Genomic DNA, 20,207 nt, shown 5'->3' with positions numbered 1-20,207 from the left:
ACATTTTTTCTTAACCCTCCAGTCCCCCTCAGACGGAAAATGTCCTTTTCAGTCATTTTTCAGTTTTTATTTTTTGATAACTTTGGCTGTGTTCATGCATATAGCATGACATTTGGTCAGAAACCTTATTTTTGGTGATATTTTGAAATTTTAAAGCCACTCCTAAATCAGACCTAAAATACACAAATGGCAATATTTAATATTTTTATGGTTGTTTTTCAACAAGGACGAAAAACGTCCCGAAGGGGACGTGTGATTTTTTTATAAGGGGGACCGGAGGGTTAATGCAGATTAGAGTGGTGTTCTTTTGTTTATTTCAGTAGGAAATGCTAAGTGCAAAGTAAAAAGAAGCACGTAATCACCAGTTGTGACAATTTGCATAATAATCTGAAATCAGGCGCAATCATCTGCCATCTTTAAATCATTTGCTACTCTTTTCTCCTGCTGGTGCTCCAGCTGGGATTGACCTACAGCCTGAACTCACTGTCATCAGACCCATCAAAGACATTGTTCTCCAATAATTAGTCAGTGAAATGGGATCAGAAGGATATTATTTTCAAGTCTGACCTGGAGCGGGTCGACACAAGCAGACAGTCAGCGTCTCCTTCAACTGGAAGGGCTGCGGCTCGCTGTGTTAGTCAGCAAGTCTGGGCTTCAACTGGCTATTTGTGTTCAGATAACAGAGTGTATTGTCTCTGTGCCAGGGGGGAAAACCACAAGCATGCAGAGAGTATCAAGCTGCTTCCTGTGCTGCCCGCAAATCAGCCAAATGAATCGCTGCTGTCTCTCGCATACTGAATGTTCAATTTGGCGTAGAGGAGAAAATGAAGAGGTTCAGGTGTGATGCACAGCCCTCGGGACATCATTCAGGAGGTAACAGGGTCACATGGCCAGGTAGACAGTCGGCAAGTTGAATAATCATTTGGCTACAGATGAGATCACTGACATCCAACAGGTTATCCTCACTGATCTCTTTACAGCACAGCTTAAGGAAGTCACTTATTAAAGGAATACCCAAATTATTAATTGTGTATCAATAACTCACACCGTGTTACGTTGAATTTGGGAAGAAAACTTTGTTTTTCTAATGTGCCTCCACAGTAAACGAAGAAAAACCAGTAATATTCTAGATCACTTTTCATCTTTAGATATGTGTTTATATATAAATGTATGTTCTTACCTTCTTCTTTACCATCATTATTTAGCAATTTCTGTAAATGTAATTCCAAAATTCATTCATATAATACCAGACAGGTTGATTAGCTTCACCTTCCTTCCTCTTTACAAAATGAAACATGGCCAGTACTCCCTCAGATTCATGATGTTTAATTATTTCTTGGCGTATTCTTCTCTCTGCATTGTGTTCTATGTATTTCCTGTTTTTTATTGGATTATTGTTCACTGACTGGTTACTTTTTCTGCTCAGTGTGCTTCTTGTTGTCATTTATCTTTTCTAGTATTTTTCCATATAATGTGAAGTTCTTCTGTTTACTTTTCTCCTGTTTTTGGTTATTGTTTGTTTTTCTTGTTAAGATAAGGTGAGGTCGGGCTGCATAAGCATGTGGCTTCTTGACCTCCTCTGACACATTTCTTCTTCCTCTTATTATTTTTTTACTATCTTGTTTTTATGTAGTTTTATGCATGTGCTGCATTTCACAACAGCAAAACTATATCCAAACATTTGTAAAACTCTCACACAACTCCTGCAGTATAATCCAAGTCTCTTGTATCCAGTCGTATGTGCAGTACTTCCCAAACACATGCATTTTCACTAAAACCTTACTATTGAAAACACTTGCTCACAAGTGTAGTGCACCTGGGCACTCTGCTTGTCTATTCCTATGAACAGAGTTCGAATGCACGCGCTTACCCAGGTGCACTACTCATCCATGCATGAGACTGTTCATGTGGAAGTGTTTTAAAAGTTCACTGTGTAGGATTCAGTGGCATCTAGCGAATGTGGAGAACTACAGTGAAACTACAGATGCGAAAATGTGAATGGCCCTAGCTAGAAAAAATATTAGGCTGATTGGTCCAGTAGTTTGTGAGATTTGCTGCAGACAGACTGATACACACACACACATGCACACGCACACGCACACACACACACACACACACACACACACACACACACACACACACACAGCCAACCACATGATGCCTTAGCTTGATTTGTCCATTCTGGGCTACTGTAGAACAACATGGCAGACTCCATGGAAGAGGGCCCGCTCCAAATGTAGATATAAATGGCTTGTTGTAAGGTAATTAAAATACAACATTTATTATTTTCAGGTGATTAAAAACTCATGAAAACATAGTAATGAATATTATATACCTTTTCTGCTAATACATGCCCATAAATCCTGCACACTGGACCTTTAAACTGCAAGGTTTTAGTGAAAATACATGTTTGGGAAACACCGAGCATACAACTGGATAAACTTATTATTATTTATACTGCACGAGTCACGTGAGAGTTTGTAAAGAGATGTTTTGATATAGTTTTGTTGTCGTTAAATATGGTCCAATTTTACTTTAATTAATCAAGAATATCTGCCTTTTTTGGATTTTTTTGTTTAACGTGATGGTACGTGAGAAAAACAAAGTTTTCTTTACAAATTCAGCCTAACACGGGACGAGTTACTGATATATATAAATGATGATTTTGTGGGCTAAGTATTCATGTAAATTGAAAAAAGAATTCATTAATTTCACCTTAAAACCTGTTCTGTTATGATTATGCTGTTTCCCTGATAATTTAATGCACTCTGCAATTAAAATGCATTTAAACAAGTGGTTCAACATTTATGGAGTTAGATGAGAAGATCAATACCAGTCTCACCAGTCTCGAATTATTCCTCTCATGTCATAAGTGTGCATCTCTCTGTTCTCAGTTTCTCTTTGTGCCTTATGCACTCATGTCTCTATTTTGGGACAAATGAAACATTGATCTTGTGTCTGACTTACACTAAATGCAACTTCAGTGCTTAAAATAGCTGTTGGCTAGAGAGGCTGCCCTTTATAAAAAGGAAATGAAACCACACTTGAAGCCTCAAACACCCACCACAACCTGCCCTAAATGCTATATGTGTGTGTGTGTCTGCCTCCCATCACGCCATGTTTCATCTGAGTTAACCATGTTTGGGGTCAAAACAGTTTTGCGCTGTGTCAGTTCAAACCAGTTGAGCCTGATGATGTTTGAGCTAAAGAAATATTTACAGTAGGCTGCAACAGATATGAAGTTTTGTATTTACAGTTATCATCCTTGATATTTTGACCAGACCAGGGCCTGAATGATGAGTAAAAATCAATTGATTGGTTATTGATAAAGCAAGAATTCCTATTACTCTCTGCTTTCAGCTTCTCAAATGTAAGGATTTGCTGCTTTTTCTATTTAATATCATTGTAAACTGAATATCTTTTGGTTTTGGACTGTTGATCAGACACTACTGGATATTTCAGGACATTAACATGGGCTCTGGAAAAAAAAACAAGCATTTCTTTCTAGTTTTGACATTTTTCTATTTTTCCATTTTTCCATCCATCCGTCCCATTCTTGTGAACGCAACAACTCAAGGACGCCTCGAGGGAATTTCTTCTCTTTGGCACAAACATCCACTTGGACTCAACAATAAACTGACTCACAAAACACTTTTTTGGCCATAACTCAAGAATTCTTGTGTTAATTATGACAAACCTTCACACAAATGTCTAGTAGGATAAAATGATGAAGTGAAGACTTTCATATTGAAAAGTTCAAAAGTCAGCTTCACTGTGACATCATGATATTTTGCCAATACACTTCTCTGGTCATTATTCAACACCATAACTCAGAAACAGAAGGGAAGACATTTGGTCACATACTGAATTACGGACACTAATATTGGGTGTCCACCTTAACACTGTGGCGGTTATATTGATCGTCAGTGCTGCCGGGTGGTGGATGTGTCCACGGACATGGATGTAAACTGTAAGAGAAACTTGACTGGTGAGCGGAGGCACACAATGGTGGAGTAGTAATTCTGGTTTTTATTGTTGGCTAAAAACACTGGCAAATATTTGCCTCTTGTTCACGTCCATACAGTAGAAGCAGAGGGGTGAATAAAACATTTGCTTGCGGTGGCAAAGCATATTTACATCTTCAGCTCACGTGAAGTTCAACTTTGGTGAATTTTGACCAGCAAAGTATGTGTGATCACACTGAATAAGCTTTGAATTTTAAAATGATCTTGTGATAACTGGCATCTGGTTCGTCCAGCTTATGTTTACTGCTCTGCATAAACCTTTGGAAATAATTTTAAGTTCATCTGCGGAAATGGAAGTCGCAGTACAATAATAACAAAAATTGGATGCTGCAGATGTAGAGACACTTTAAGGGAGATGACTTTCTTGTAACTGCATATTGACCCGACTGTGAACTCATGTAACGGTTTATTGGTGATTCTCAGTGTCTTGTGTGTGTGTAAAGGAAGTTAAGGCTTGTAATTTTATTAATGTGTTTTTGTTCTGTGTGTCTTTGTAGCCTCCGACGCCAAGGAGCAGCAGTTCTGGATCAGTCAGCTCCAAGCGTGTGCCAGGCGCCACTCTGACAGCAGTGCCAAGGTAAAACACACACACACACACACACGCACACGCACACACACACACACTCACAGTAACTGAGTTGTAAACATGACTCTGGTCCAAGCTCTTGCCACGTGCTCTTCAAGAAGAGAAGTGAGCGGAAAGCCTCGACATTTCCCTCGAGATTCCTGTTCCCCTGTGCCTCTGTTTATAAATGTGACAAGTTTCCCTTTCCAGTAAACTCTGGTCAGGTTCACGAGTTCAACAGTTTGTCAGTCGGTTGAAAACCCTCTGTACAGTCCCTAAAAATCCTGCCCTTTCTTTCTTTTCTGCTTTTAGTCCACTGGCTTTTTTAATGAGTCTAAAGGTGACAGATATTTCTTTCTGCGTCATTTTTCAATTCAAATGGCATCATCTCCCACGAGTCTCATTTAACATTCCCCCTCGAGTTCTCTACCAGCTTTCTTTCTCCTCACGTCATTCTCATCATCTCGGTCTGCTAAAATTACTTGTTTTCTCTATGAAGTCTTGCAGCAGCCTCCCGCTGATGCAATCTGCCCCAACCAGCACATGTCTAAGCCTAGTCCTAACATAAGTATTAACAACTAGAGATTTAAGGCTCAAACACACTGAAAGTGATAACTCGCACGGATCATTTGACGTGTGTCAGTTGATGCTCCCATGGTGCACTGCAGGCAGCAGATGTAATATTCCAGCACCACAGAACCTGCAGTACTTTGAGAAAAGGTTGGTATTTAAATGTAGACAGGGATAACTTTGTATGCTTTCCTTCATTTTCTGTACATTTCTGAGTAGCCTGTGACGTTACATAACTCAGGAGTGCAACTGTTGAATGTATGCTGTTCCTTTCGTCACTTGGTTTGAAGTGGAACACCAAGAGAATCGACACAGTAGCATGATGGACAGTTAGCATTATTTATTTTATCCCCAAGCATGCTCCGCTGGGTCCCACCTTGCGTTTCTGTGATTGGCTCGTAAGGTTACTGGTTTCATGGTTAACTGTGACAGAAAAATTGACGGTCATCATACCATGTATGATACACTATCTACGGTATTGACGAAAAAGTGCAACTTGACAGAGAATCTCCTGCGCGCCCATCTCCTTTCCTCCTCGACTTCCTGTCAGACTTTTTACGCATACCTCTAATAAAAACATCTGTTTTCATTCCATTACTGGCCATTGTAACTGATAATGATATTATCAATTGTGTAATACTGTTTGCCATCATACCATGAAACTACAATATTTTCTGATTTGCTTATCGTACTGTAGAAATCTCATACCGTTACGACCCCACTGACACATACTATGTTGCTGTGATTGACTAATACTCGTTGCCTCCAGTTTTTTGGTTGATTGAACTCATAGATTGTATAAAACAATGGACGTAGCTTCTGTGATGTCACCCACTGGTTGGTGGATTGCAAGTTTGGCATTTAGGCCGTTGCCATCTTGCACTTTTGAGGTCAGAAGGGACCATATTTTGGTGCATTGATTCTTTTAAATGCATAAAAATGCATTAGGCCTACACTTTACTTTCCACCAACAGTGAACAGTTATGATGAAGTATGCAGTATTTTAAATGCATCAGTTTGTACTTCTCTTTACTTAACACATACAATGTTAACTTATGATACTGCCTAGACTATTATACCATACTGTGAGTCCTTAATACAGCTGATTGTTGATGTGTGTATAGATGTATATAGGTGGTCATTATGTATGTTAAACCCCATCAGTCAGCCTCTAGTTTCAAACTAGTCAAGAGCATCCATAAGAACCTCAATGCTTATAATTCATCATAAGTCACATCTATAATGTTTTATGACCTTTGAAATAGTGCATCAGAAAGCATTATGTGTGTTTATAGGTGTAGTCATAAAGCACTGCATCATAATTTACTATGAATGCCAAAAGTTAGTAATGGATTTATAAATTATTTTAGAAAATGTCAGTGGCCCACTAAAATGATGTGTATCTGCTATGAAATCTTGCAGCAGCTTGTAGCTTTATTTGCTTAACAGATGTGATAAAACTTAATAAAAGCATATACTAGACGGTGAATTTAACATTTCAGAGAGCTGATACTGGATTCACTGCCAGGTACTCTGGCAAATTAACCTCATTAAGATGAAACAAATCGAACAGATGTTCAAATTTTCAAATATTTCAACATGAAAGCAGCAGCACTGAGTCAACTCAACTGGGGGATTTTGGTCTCAATACACTGTATGCATCACAAGTTCTTTCCTGTGTTATTTAGAGGTTGCTTTCATTTTCTGACTCCCCTTCACTCTCTTCCCATGAGCACAATCAGGGAGAGCGAATCCACAGTTGCAGACCTTAATAAATGTCATCCAAATAAATGCCAAGTCTCTGCAGACTTCAAGTGATGCCTCCTAATTAATTAAATCTGTCTTTTTGTTTTCCAACCAAGAACCACACTCCAAAAAGAAACAATCAAATAAATCAAGAATGAAAATAAATCACGCTTAATTTAGTAAAAATAGTCAACAAGTGAGGAAAGGTATGAAAAAGATGCAGCAGAAGTGCGGACGGGTGCATTTAGTACTGAGAAATAAGTGTCAGAATGTAGAAGATGTAAAAATCCACAATGGAAACACTTTGCAGAGCTCAGCTTCCACGTGCCATGGGTAACTTCTCCTGCTCGTCTAATTCGAGAATATTTTTAGCACCTCCATTGACAGAAGACTTAGAGATTATGGGAAATGTGGCAGCACTTCTCCTCCTGCTAACCATCCCTGGTTTCACTGTCATCTTCATGTCTCTGTGGGCTCACTGCTGAAAGATTACTGTGGTGGGTGCAATAGTAACTACCTCTATCCACAACCTTTCTTTTTTTTAATATCATGGATTGATAAAAGAAAGGCACTCTTGTGCTTCAGCCAAAAATAAAACTGGATCGGTGCTCACAGCAGGAAAGGAGGCTGGAGCACTTGATAAAATTGCAGAGCTTTTAATAAGGTGCAAACAGACTGACGTTTCGACGCTACTGCGTCTTCTTCAGAGTCAAACAGGTATTGGTAAAACAGTGGCAGTTCAGGATGTGGGTATTTAACTAGAGTAGATTTTGTACATGAACGTTGTGAAGACGCTGATATTGGGATGTTGTAACATGTTTTGAGCTGAGTTTCTAACTTCTGAAGCTCATTTGGTGACTGATTCCACAACACTGATGTTTACTTGTCAACAGTTGGTCCGGTCAACAGTCAAAAAATTATAGTGAACTTTACAGTGTTGTGAAATGTTACATTCATGTATCTGTTTATCATTGTCAATACAACTGACTGCTATTAACCTAGCTTGAAACTCATAAAGTTTTGCTTTTATTAACAGTGTCAGACAGGCCTTGATTCAACCCTGTGGTCAATTTAAGGTTGTACAAAAGAGGTTTTGTTGTATTGGATTTTATTGAATTGAGAGGTGTTTCTTCCGCTGGCCGATGAGGGCAAACCACTACAATGGTCCAAAACATTTCCATTAAGAGAAACATGCTTCGAAGATGATAAAAGGATGTTTTAATGACCCTGTTAAAATGAGAATTAAAATTCAAATCAGCATATAAAATCACTCCCAGATTAGTACATCAGTTTTAATGTGCTTGCTAAGGCCACCACACATTGAGTGCAGTTTTTCCCTTGCTGCGTTTTGTCAGATTAAAAGAATCTCAGTTTTGTCCTCATTTAGCTTTATAAAGTTTTTACTCATCCATACATTAATGTCAGTGAGACAGGCAATGAGACCATCCGGTGCATTAGGGGCATTTTGTGTGACAGAGATGTATAATTGTGTGTCATCAGCGTAAAAATGGTAATTAATGTGGTGATGGTTAATAATGTTTCCTAATGGAAGCATACATAATGAAAACAAAATTGGTCCGAGCATGCTTCCCTGAGGAACACCAAACCACCAAATACAGAAATGATGCAAAGTCAAAAACGCACAAACCCTCAACCCAGAAAGATGGATCAGACGAGAGAGTGTGTCTGTTTTCTAAGCAGGAAGAAAAGTGGAGTAAATAAGTGACATAATAAGGTACGTATTGTTTTTTTGTACATTTGGCCTTAGGCTTTTACAGTATTAAAAAAAAGAGCAGCAGATTTACGCAGCTAGCATTAGCGTCACGCCAAATGATGGAGAACACCTGTTGTATTGACTGGATATGCAGCGTTTTTCTGCTGCATTTGTTTTCAGGGTTTGAGTGTTTTTGACTTTGCATAGTTTCTGTATTTGCAGCATGTTTCTGTTGTATTTGTTTTGGATTTTAGTATGTGTGTTTTTTTCTGAAGCTGTAGCCTGTTTCTCCTACTGGAAACAGTCTTGCCAAGTTTTTTCCAATAAAATTAGCAAACACTAACTCTAAAAGTCGCTAAAAGTTGATGAAATCTGCAGCAAAAGTGACAACAAGTCAGTGATGTCATGCAATCATTTGCATATTTCTGAGTCATCACACAATTACTCAGGATTAAAGAAGCAGTTTGGCTGATTTGGATTCAACAGAAGACTGTAACCATAGAAACTCACTACAACTGAACTCCACAATGCAGTGAGTGTCCTCTTTTCTCCTGCTTGTCCCACACCTACTGACTGCACAGGAGAGAGGGGGAGAGACACGCAGAGGAGCTGTGGGCTGTGATTACTCTGAGCATTTTGCATGGGAATATATAACAATATAACATTTAAATAGATTTTTATTTTGTTCCCTGATTGTCTGAATGAGTCCCAATATTTTAAGAAATAAAGTCACTAAGAGGGGGTCGAAAAAAATCCAGCAAGAAAGTCACCACGCTTTGCATGGAAAGGGTCTTGGCTCGGACTGTTTCTGCTGTTCCACCCAAGCCCATTTATATACAGTACAGGCCAAAAGTTTGGACACACCTTCTCATTCAATGCGTTTTCTTTATTTTCATGACTATTTACATTGTAGATTCTCACTGAAGGCATCAAAACTATGAATGAACACATGTGGAGTTATGTACTTAACAAAAAAAGGTGAAATAACTGAAAACATGTTTTATATTCTAGTTTCTTCAAAATAGCCACCCTTTGCTCTGATTACTGCTTTGCACACTCTTGGCATTCTCTCCATGAGCTTCAAGAGGTAGTCACCTGAAATGGTTTTCCAACAGTCTTGAAGGAGTTCCCAGAGGTGTTTAGCACTTGTTGGCCCCTTTGCCTTCACTCTGCGGTCCAGCTCACCCCAAACCATCTCGATTGGGTTCAGGTCCGGTGACTGTGGAGGCCAGGTCATCTGCCGCAGCACTCCATCACTCTCCTTCTTGGTCAAATAGCCCTTATACAGCCTGGAGGTGTGTTTGGGGTCATTGTCCTGTTGAAAAATAAATGATCGTCCAACTAAACGCAAACCGGATGGGATGGCATATCGCTGCAGGATGCTGTGGTAGCCATGCTGGTTCAGTGTGCCTTCAATTTTGAATAAATCCCCAACAGTGTCACCAGCAAAACACCCCCACACCATCACACCTCCTCCTCCATGCTTCACAGTGGGAACCAGGCATGTGGAATCCATCCGTTCACCTTTTCTGCGTCTCACAAAGACACGGCGGTTGGAACCAAAGATCTCAAATTTGGACTCATCAGACCAAAGCACAGATTTCCACTGGTCTAATGTCCATTCCTTGTGTTTCTTGGCCCAAACAAATCTCTTCTGCTTGTTGCCTCTCCTTAGCAGTGGTTTCCTAGCAGCTATTTGACCATGAAGGCCTGATTGGCGCAGTCTCCTCTTAACAGTTGTTCTAGAGATGGGTCTGCTGCTAGAACTCTGTGTGGCATTCATCTGGTTTCTGATCTGAGCTGCTGTTAACTTGCGATTTCTGAGGCTGGTGACTCGGATGAACTTATCCTCAGAAGCAGAGGTGACTCTTGGTCTTCCTTTCCTGGGTCGGTCCTCATGTGTGCCAGTTTCGTTGTAGCGCTTGATGGTTTTTGCGACTCCACTTGGGGACACATTTAAAGTTTTTGCAATTTTCCAGACTGACTGACCTTCATTTCTTAAAGTAATGATGGCCACTCGTTTTTCTTTAGTTAGCTGATTGGTTCTTGCCATAATATGAATTTTAAGAGTTGTCCAATAGGGCTGTCGGCTGTGTATTAACCTGACTTCTGCACAACACAACTGATGGTCCCAACCCCATTGATAAAGCAAGAAATTCCACTAATTAACCCTGATAAGGCACACCTGTGAAGTGGAAACCATTTCAGGTGACTACCTCTTGAAGCTCATGGAGAGGATGCCAAGAGTGTGCAAAGCAGTAATCAGAGCAAAGGGTGGCTATTTTGAAGAAACTAGAATATAAAACATGTTTTCAGTTATTTCACCTTTTTTTGTTAAGTACATAACTCCACATGTGTTCATTCATAGTTTTGATGCCTTCAATGAGAATCTACAATGTAAATAGTCATGAAAATAAAGAAAACGCATTGAATGAGAAGGTGTGTCCAAACTTTTGGCCTGTACTGTACATCATATAAGCAAGATGGCTTTCTACAAGGATTAGGGAAGTGTAAATGTTTACAGGCCAAGATGTTTTACAAATTAAGTTATTTAAACCAGGGGATTTTGGCAAAAAGCTGTAACTGAAGGAATTTCTTGTTGAATCGTAGATGTGGGACTGTTTATAACCTGCATGATATAAAAACCTGCTATATTTTAACAGTCACTGTCAAAAGAAGACAGGTAAATGTGAATATCATGGTTATCTTCGATAAAACTGTGAGAAATGTTAATAAAAAAGAACAAAAACCAACAAACTCTTTGAAACGGATAAAGAGAAAAGCTTCTGACTCTAATAAGGTTGCGTTTGCATTAAGTTATGTTGTGATGTGTTGAGTCCTGTACAGTACAATCTTTAATACTCATTAAACCATTCAGTACCTTCCCTGGCATATCGTCGCTTCCTTAATTTATTCACTTTTTTATTCGTTAATCTGTCGGTACGTGTGTGTTTGGTTTCAGGTGAGGAAGCTAAAGGGCTCAGATGAACACCTGAGTGTGGAAAGAGCAGGAGGTCAGGAGGTGCTGGTGAGTCAAACACACACATCCCTGAGCACAAACACAGTTTCACTTTCAAACATTCGAAAATTGAAACACAGAAACATCTGACATCTGTCCTGCGGTGTACATTTTCTTTCCCATGCTGACTCCTCTCTGCACAAACACTCTTTCATGTGTCTTTTTAAACAATTAAATACTGCAGCCTCATTACGCTGCCTCATCGGCGGGTTGCTTATTCAACATGTAGCTCTTCACCACTTCAAACCGCTGCACAGCTGGAGCTCGAGGGCTAAAGTCCAATTACTCTGCTCAGCCGTGATGAGAAACTCAGTCAAAACAGGAGAGAAAATTGGATAAGCAAGGCAAAGTGGAAGGAGGAAGACTGTCTATCTCTCTTTTTTTCCCCTCTGCCCTGTGGAGCTGAACGGGCGTTTTGTTCCTGTTCGTTGATTGCGGGGCATTGCCACGGCAGCAGCTGTTATTACTGTACCCACTGCTGTGGTCTAATCCTTCCCTGAGCTGCACTGTCTGCCTCTCAGATCGTTATCGCAGCTACTCCGGCAATGCGACAGCCAGCAGTGGAGGCTCTGCCACATCTCTGATAACAGAGAAGGTGTAGCAGGATTTATTTATTACAGAGGAAAAGGCAGGGGTTCATTTCCCTCCTCTTTATTAGAAACTGAATAAAAAAGTGCTGACACATTTTGATCGATACAGATGCAGTAAATACATTTGCCAGACTTGCCTTAGGGAGGCTTTAATTTTGAAATTGATGAGGTAGAAGAACAAATATGAGGCATAGGGTGTTTTGTATGCTAGTTTTCTTCTGCACTTAACTTGTGGATAGACATGGACGGTGGACAAAATAGCAGGAACACCTGAAAATTTTGTGCAGTTGTAAAACTGTGTCACAAACTGTAACCTCCAAAGTGGCCATGGAGCTGAATCAACACTTCTCTGACACAGCAAAAGATTTAAAGCTGCAGTCTTCAAAGGTCCATTTGATATCTTCTCTGGAGCTTTTGATCATATCACATAATTCTCATCAGTTAGACTGACTACAGAGATTTACAAATTATGTACAATTTGGCTCTCTGTTTATCTTTCCAGTAGACAAATAAGCCTTGATAAGAGTTAGAAAATAACAAGGTTTCCATACAAAATAGAAAAACACAAATGAATGTGTGTTTTCTATTGCTCTTTGTCACATTTTGCTTTTATCAGTTCGCCAACTTTTCCACCTCAGTCGAGCGTAAAAGCTTCTTTGACACCTTTCAAGTTGTTTTTTTTTTAAACTTTTGCTGTTTCCCCTCAAGATTTCTACATGAACAATTGAACATGTGCATAAAACATAAATGGAAAAGCATCTAATGACAGAGAGACAGAGAAAAGTTTGACATTGAAGTTTGACATCAGAGATATGTTGATGTTTATTTGCAAAGCTGTAGGAGGCTCACTCAACTTACCCCAATATACTTTTTTTGTGCGAGTCCTCATTTTCCTGAATCTATACCACACAGGTGGCCAGTAAAGTGTTAGCGTGGCCCGCAGAGCCTCAATGGCTGCATGTATGTGAAATAAGCCAGGTTGAAATAAACCAGTATTATTATTTAAAGCATGAAATAGTCTGATTGCGACACACCTATTTGGTATCACGGTGATGATCAGCGAGTGATGTCTAGCTTCAGATAGTGTTCTCACACAGATTTCACGTCCTGCTGAAACCTGAAAGATGTGATGATAGTGAACACTGTCGTTTTCATGACAACTGGGCAGACTCTATTAGCTGATGAGAAGCATGTGGTATGATTAAAAAGCTACAGAATGGACCTGAAGGTGAGATTGTTTTCCTAACTGCTGTTTCTAAGGTCAAGAATGAACTTTGAAACTCAATTAAAGAATGTAGTGCTACTTAATTTCATCAAATGTATCTTTTATATCTTTCCTTTTATAACTCTGTACTAGTGAAGTTTCCATCCACCGCAAACCATACCCTTAAATGTGGGCGGGTTTGTTGTCACTCACTGTTCCGTCCAGCACTTGCTGTTTCCCGTGAAACAGAGGGAAGTCTTCACCTCATTCATGGTCCACAGGTTGAGGCTGCACGCTGACATTTTCAAAATAAAAAAGTTGATGGGATATTTGGTTTGTGCATTTAGTCCTTCTCAGGCAAGCGCAGGGGTTTAGTGTTGCTGTAGCCCACAGGAACGACTCGCTGCAACGCCTTTTTTCTCTCCATGTGAGAATTAGAATATATGCAATTCAAATAATCTGATCAAAATTAATTTATATTTTTAAACGCTTGAAGATCCACTCATTACGAAAAGTCTATGTCATCCAAGAGAGACAATAAAAATTAAGTAATGGTCAAAGTTTTCAAATTGAATTTTAAGGTGTGCTGATGGATTCACATCAACTCGTCTTGAATAACATTACAAGTAAACGTGCCACCTTAGAAGTTGCCGACAGTCGGCCCAGTGAATGAAGTAATTTTTTTCTCAGTCTTCAGCTGCTGCAAGAGTCAGCAAAACATCCTTTCTTTTTATAGTGATAGTTTAATATATGTAAAACTCTCCACAGTATGAACAGTGGTTACATGAGCCTCAAAACCAGCCACAACTCAGCCCTGAGTAGAGTGACCGTCCGCTACTGACCAATCAACGGACAGCAGTGTTCACAGCTCCACCTTTTAGTACCAGATCTGTGTACTAGGTACCCCAACAGAGGGGTGACCAAAAATGGGGATGGTACAGAATGGATCCATTGGTACCATCCACAGCTTTTCACAGTGGAGACGGAAAAAAAAACGAACTGAACTGAACTATTCCGTACTGCTCGGTGGAAACAGGCTTAAGACATTTGTCATCTTCTCAAAAGTAGAGTCAGAATAATTCAATCCACTGTATAGAAGAAAAACACAGGAAGGTATTTTTCTGCCTCTGTGCAGCCACATTGACGGTTTACATCACATAACCACACTGCTGGTGTAAGAAAGCTCCTGGTTCAATAAAGCAATAACTCTTTATTGACTTGTTTGTCTCTGTCGCTGCAGCTTTCTATAGGTTCTCATCAGGTCCTGGAGGACAGTTTGACCTTGTTCATTCAGACAGAGTTTCCTCTGTCCAGTTTTCCAGTTACAGCTGATCCCTAAAGGGAGATGGTTACAGTGGTTGTTGTTCTAGTGGCTGCTCTCAAAGTCTAACTTTAGTTGTCTTGGTTTCAAAGTTCAGGTTATATCCAGTAAAAAGAAAGATAAGAAGCCCCCAGTGAGTATTTTTTTCCACTTGTGGACGGCCTGTGAGAACATTGTCAGGATTTTCTGTCGGATAGCTGAGTAGAATGTGCATGGAAGGATAGGGAAATAATATAAATCACACAGGGCCTACTGAAGTAACTTTACACTCATCTAGACCTCCTCTCACCTCCACTTTTAGGAAAATCCACCAGATTTTTGCATTATTAAAACTCAACATTTGGCTCTATTTCCACACAAACAATTAAAGGCTATACTGCTCTTATGTAAACTCTTTTTTTTAACATGGTGTATAAATTCAAAATATTCTTTATTATTTGATTATTTCTGGGGACGTTACAGAAGCCCTGAGAGGCAAAGTTGCAAGTTAATCTCCTACATAGACAATAAACTTTTTGGCTCAATTAGACTGTTTTGAGAGTGAGGGGCACAATGAAGCGCAATACAAAAGGCATTGAAACTTCAACCAAATGCAGCATTAACAAAAGGTTTTACCGTCTCAGTTAACTAGCTGCAAATTAATACATTTATTAATCGGAGCTCTCAGATCATGAGACAACCCAATCACCAGAATAAATGTCGGCATTGTACATTTCTGCAAACCACAGTTACGTTATTTGTATGTTACTGTGTAGCGGATGCATTGAAATTTTACATTTCAACCACGCTGCGGTTAATGTGTGGTTATGTTTAGGCACAAAAAACACTTGATTATGGTCAGGGAAAGACCATGGCTGTAAGTACATAGTTTTGGTGGCACTATCCCGGCTGGAAACGCAGCAATGTCTTGGTGAAAACAATAACTTTTTGTGGCAGTATCCTACAGTGGCATGATGCTAAAAACCACCACCATGTGGTAGCTTAAAGGAAGACGGGTAATTAAAAAACAAACGAATTGTTGTTTGTTGGTCATTAACAGTGGTCTGCATTGGTCTGCAGCTTGGCAGGTGTCTTGCCTAGGTGTCTACTATGGACAGCAGTGCTGGCTAAGCTGAGTTTTATGTTTGGGTTGTATTGGTAACATTGGTGCACAAAATCATGGATCAATCTCTTTTTCTCTTGCTCGCTCTCGCTCACTCGCTGACAAAGTAGACTGAATATGCGTAGACATGGACGCCTGGACGTTCGGGGCGGGCTGCTCTTGTGCGTGAAAAATAGAACCCTGTACAGTTCCATTATTTTGTACAGTGGACATCTGTATTTAGTCAACCAAGAGGGTAAAACTCTTTGTTTATGCTGTATATGGCTGATCTTTCATTGCCCCTTTGTGTTTTGCACTAAGCACCTCATTCTGCACAATTTTCTCACTCTAAAAAAAGCCTTATTAAGCCTCCAAGTCTATCTCCTAAGAGATGACAGCTGTATGTAGGAGACAGTATCTTACACACAAAGGATAAACTATAAGCAGAAATTCTTTTCACCTTGCCTTTAAGGAATTCCATAGCACATGGCTTAAGTATTGTGTTATTATTTATATTTTGTGGGTGCATCAATGACTGTGTTTACAAGGTCTTTAGTATCCCGGTTTTGAGGCTTATCCCAGCTTTGAGCATATCCGGGATATGATGTTTACATGGAACACAGAGAAACCCGGTTATTCATATCCCTGTGTACATGATAAATACCAGTAACCCGTTTTCTGATCACTGCATTCTATCTGCGCAGGCGTGTGTTACATCTTTTACGTCTTTTGTTTACAACAGATTGAGCGGGAAATGTGATATATTTATTATATTTAGAAGTAAGACAAAAATGAGACCTTTGTGGCTTCTAGCGGGCTTAGCGTTAGTAAATACTCACGTCGCATTACAGCTATGGCTCATCCACTTCATCTTCAGCAATGGGAGGAGAGAGCGACAACAAATATTGCATTTCTGTGTCTTCTGCCATCTAAACACGTAGTTATGTTGAGTTCTTTCATCATTTTCAGGCAAAATTCAGTCTCTTCGTCGCTCCAAAAATGGGAAGCTCTCGTTGCCACATGTTGCTTGTATATCTGGTGCGTCACTCTGGCACCTGAGCACACGGCGGGCAGCCGTCAGGGACCGGGATAAGGCGTATACATGCTCCAGTATCCCGGCTTCAATCAGAGTACTCCAGGTGGGAAAAGGGCATAACCTGGTTTCTGAATTCGGGATATGGTGTTTACATGCACAAACACAAAAACGGGATACTTAAAAAACCAAATCAAAACCGGGATACTAAAGACCTTGTAAACACACTCAATGGCAGCGGAAAACCAATTAAAGAGAAAATGAAGCAACATGGAGTATTTCTAATACCTCTAACAACTTCTGGTATAAATCAAAATGTGGTTTAAATATAGACTCTTTTGTAAAATGGATAGATACAGAAAGTACTTTTGCAATACACTGGAAAACCAACCAAACTGTAAAAAAGTGTGAATCTGTATATTAAAACAAAAACTTAATATGAATCTGTACGTTTGATTCATTGTGCGAATTTTATCTCCTTGCATTGTGCTGTAAGTGTTTCAAGGCCTTCTCTAGCTTATCTACTTTTAGTCCATTTTTAAGACATGTAATGGACGAAAGTAAACTCCCCTTCATGTCATTAAACCCACAAATTCAGTTGACGTGACTACAGTGTCCACAGTGGTAGCTACAACCCTAACAACACTGTAAACTATGGCCATAAGTACATGACTACAGTCTGGACTCAAATTTAAGATTATAAGTAAGACTAGTACATCCACTTTAACTGGTGTCACATGCAGGTGTGTGAAAATGGTGTGTGGGTGCAGGTGGAGAACCAGGGCTGCTCAGTCATGCAGTGAGCATGGTTGCAGGTATCATGCTGTTTAGCAGCCTGATAAATAGGCCAGCAGGAACTGTGTGTAACTATGGTCATGCACAGCTCCTGACAGGAAGGGCACAGAGAGTCAGACTGTGGACTTTGAGTGGGACTGGTAATGTTGTTTACTTTCTGCTTCAATAAAGAAAGTGTGTGTGTGTGTGTGTGTGTGTGTGTGTGTGTGTGTGCGCTCTCCAGCTCCTGCCTGCTGCTGTGTGTGTGTGTGTCCTCGGCTTTACACCCTGTCACAGTAGGAATATCTTTAGATGTTAAAATGCAGTTGAATATCAAGAAAATGACTCAAAATAGTTGTGTCTATTTGTCTGTGTCTGTGTACATGTATTTAAAAACCATTCTCATACCCTCTAACCAAGGTTATTACTGATTAGATAATTGTGTGTAATTAGCGGCATTCCCTGTAGTGTAGAAAATGAAAGGTCAGCAGCTGACCGTTGGACCGGCAGCTACCCACGCTGTTTCTCACAGGGCCAAGTCCGCCTACGGCCGAGTGACAGCAGAGCACCTGTGAAGAAGCAAGCATCAGGGCTTTTGTTACCCCTGAGCACATCCTGCCTTTTCTGTGTAGAATTACAAGATTCAAGTCCCCAGGCATGGTCCTAAATTTACCAAGGCTTAGAATTTATATCATGGCTGTATTTTCAAAATTTGTGCTTCTAAGGGAAGACATTACAGCAGTGGTGTGTGTCTCCTTTGGTGTCCATATTGCATTGCTGAAAGAAATGTTCTTACAAGTCACTTTTCCTGTGATGTCCGCCATACACCACAAGACTAACTTACTTTTAAAAGACCAAATTCTGACACACAGAGATACCAAAGTTCGGAGGATCTTGTAGGGTCACTATTTCTAAGACTACAGCTTGGTTTCCTTTTGAGATTATTCCCCATCTCGCTGGTGGAAAAAAATTACACTTAACTCCCTTTAAATAATATGGCATTATCAATTCCTGACGTGTCCGCAAAAACACATAACCTCAACCTGCTACCAGCCTCTGTTGGTTAGCTGTACTGTATTAGTGAGACGATACTGTGGGAATGAGAGGCAAACTGGTTTAAGAATGAATATTTCTCACTAAAAAAGTGCAGCCCGGTGGATTTGATACATACAGCATTAAACACAGACTCTTTTTCACTCCACAAGTTTCTCAGTTTCTCCGTCTTTTCCACAGTACAAGAGAACCAAGCTTTGTTTGCATTCTTGCGCCTCCCCAGAGTTCCCTCCATGTTAACTGTCGACCTGGTTTGCTGCTTCCTTTTAGGTGCTGGAGGGAGTGCAGCTATAAGTTGTTGAACATTTTCATACATTTGAACTTAGGTCTTTGCGCAAGCCAATTTCTACATCATGGGAGCGCACTAACTGAGGTTAAACTCATGATATTTACTTTGACATTGGAAATTTGTCTGACAGTGGAAGCTCTTAGATCGTCAATTGGTGTAAGGCTGGCATAACTTGAGTCCTATAAAGTCTTATGTGTTTAAAAACAATTGAAAGAATCCAGTGAGAATATTTTCGTCTCCCCAATGTAATTCGTTTTCAAATATTTCCTTAAACCAAGTTTTATTTTTCTTTATTCCAGCCTCCTGGCTTCTTTTATATTCCAAGACACAGATACCTATTTCCAAAAATAAATAAATAAATGAATAAATCTAGAAACAACTTATTTTTGTTGGAAATAGAGTGAAATTCTCAATATATTTAGGTTAAAATTAGAAAAGTTGGTTTGTAAGATTTAATCTTAGACTGGCATGACTTGATAGACATTTTAAGAATATGAAATAATGCAAAATTATGTCCACATTTTTCAGATTTTTTCTCTTATTGTCAAATACTGGATTCTTGCACATATTTAGGCCTCTAAACATCCTTTAAATAAAACATTTACAGAAAGATAAATGAGGCCAGGTCTCACAAGTAGACAGTGATTCAATTTAAAGGATCACAAGCCAATGCGATGTATATTTCCCCTACTGCAGATAAATCTGTAGTCTGTTCGTATCAGCTCCAACATATGCATTCCAGCCCTTATGTTTAGGATGTTCCTCACACCTGTGCTCGATACTTTCCCGCATATCCTTCCACCACTTCCCTTCCGTTCCTTTTCCTCTCTGCGTTTTCTCAGTCTGACATCTTCTTTCCGTTCCACTTTATTGAAATGCTCGGGGCTTTGTGCCAGTTTTGGAGGACGAAACCTCAGCATGTCTTATCTGTTTCGCACTCCTGAAATGCTGTTTCCTTTCCTGCATACTCATGCCTTGTGGCTTAGCTTTGCACAATACAACAGTGTTCTCTCCTGTAAGCTGATTTATTTTCCTCTGACACAGACCTGCCTACTGCAACTCCCTCTATTTAGTGTTTGGAAGCATCTAATCACAAGCAAAATGCTCTTATTTTTGTCTAAATGTGGTGTTTTATATGTTTTATTCTCTAAAAACTACTCAAAGGAGCAAAATTGTAAGCAATTGACACCTGATCATGTATGTGACATTCTGTTACAATGCCA

At 39.7% G+C, this 20,207-nt stretch overlaps 1 protein-coding gene across 1 annotated transcript in view; it reads left to right on the top strand.

Annotated features, from left to right (window-relative positions):
- The window catches only part of osbpl10a (oxysterol binding protein-like 10a), a 119,530-nt gene that overhangs the window by 29,447 nt on the left and 69,876 nt on the right, over positions 1 to 20,207 (top strand). The window contains exons 3-4 of the mRNA XM_033637445.2: positions 4,523 to 4,602; positions 11,583 to 11,648. Of these exons, the coding sequence (XP_033493336.2) occupies positions 4,523 to 4,602; positions 11,583 to 11,648 (146 nt within the window). The remainder of the gene's footprint in view (positions 1 to 4,522; positions 4,603 to 11,582; positions 11,649 to 20,207) is intronic.

Source organism: Epinephelus lanceolatus, chromosome 16 (assembly GCF_041903045.1).
Source record: "Epinephelus lanceolatus isolate andai-2023 chromosome 16, ASM4190304v1, whole genome shotgun sequence".
In the NCBI taxonomy this organism is placed as follows: Eukaryota; Metazoa; Chordata; class Actinopteri; order Perciformes; family Serranidae; genus Epinephelus; species Epinephelus lanceolatus.
Note: the sequence above shows the minus strand (reverse complement) of the source record. Positions and strands in the feature narration are given on the sequence as shown.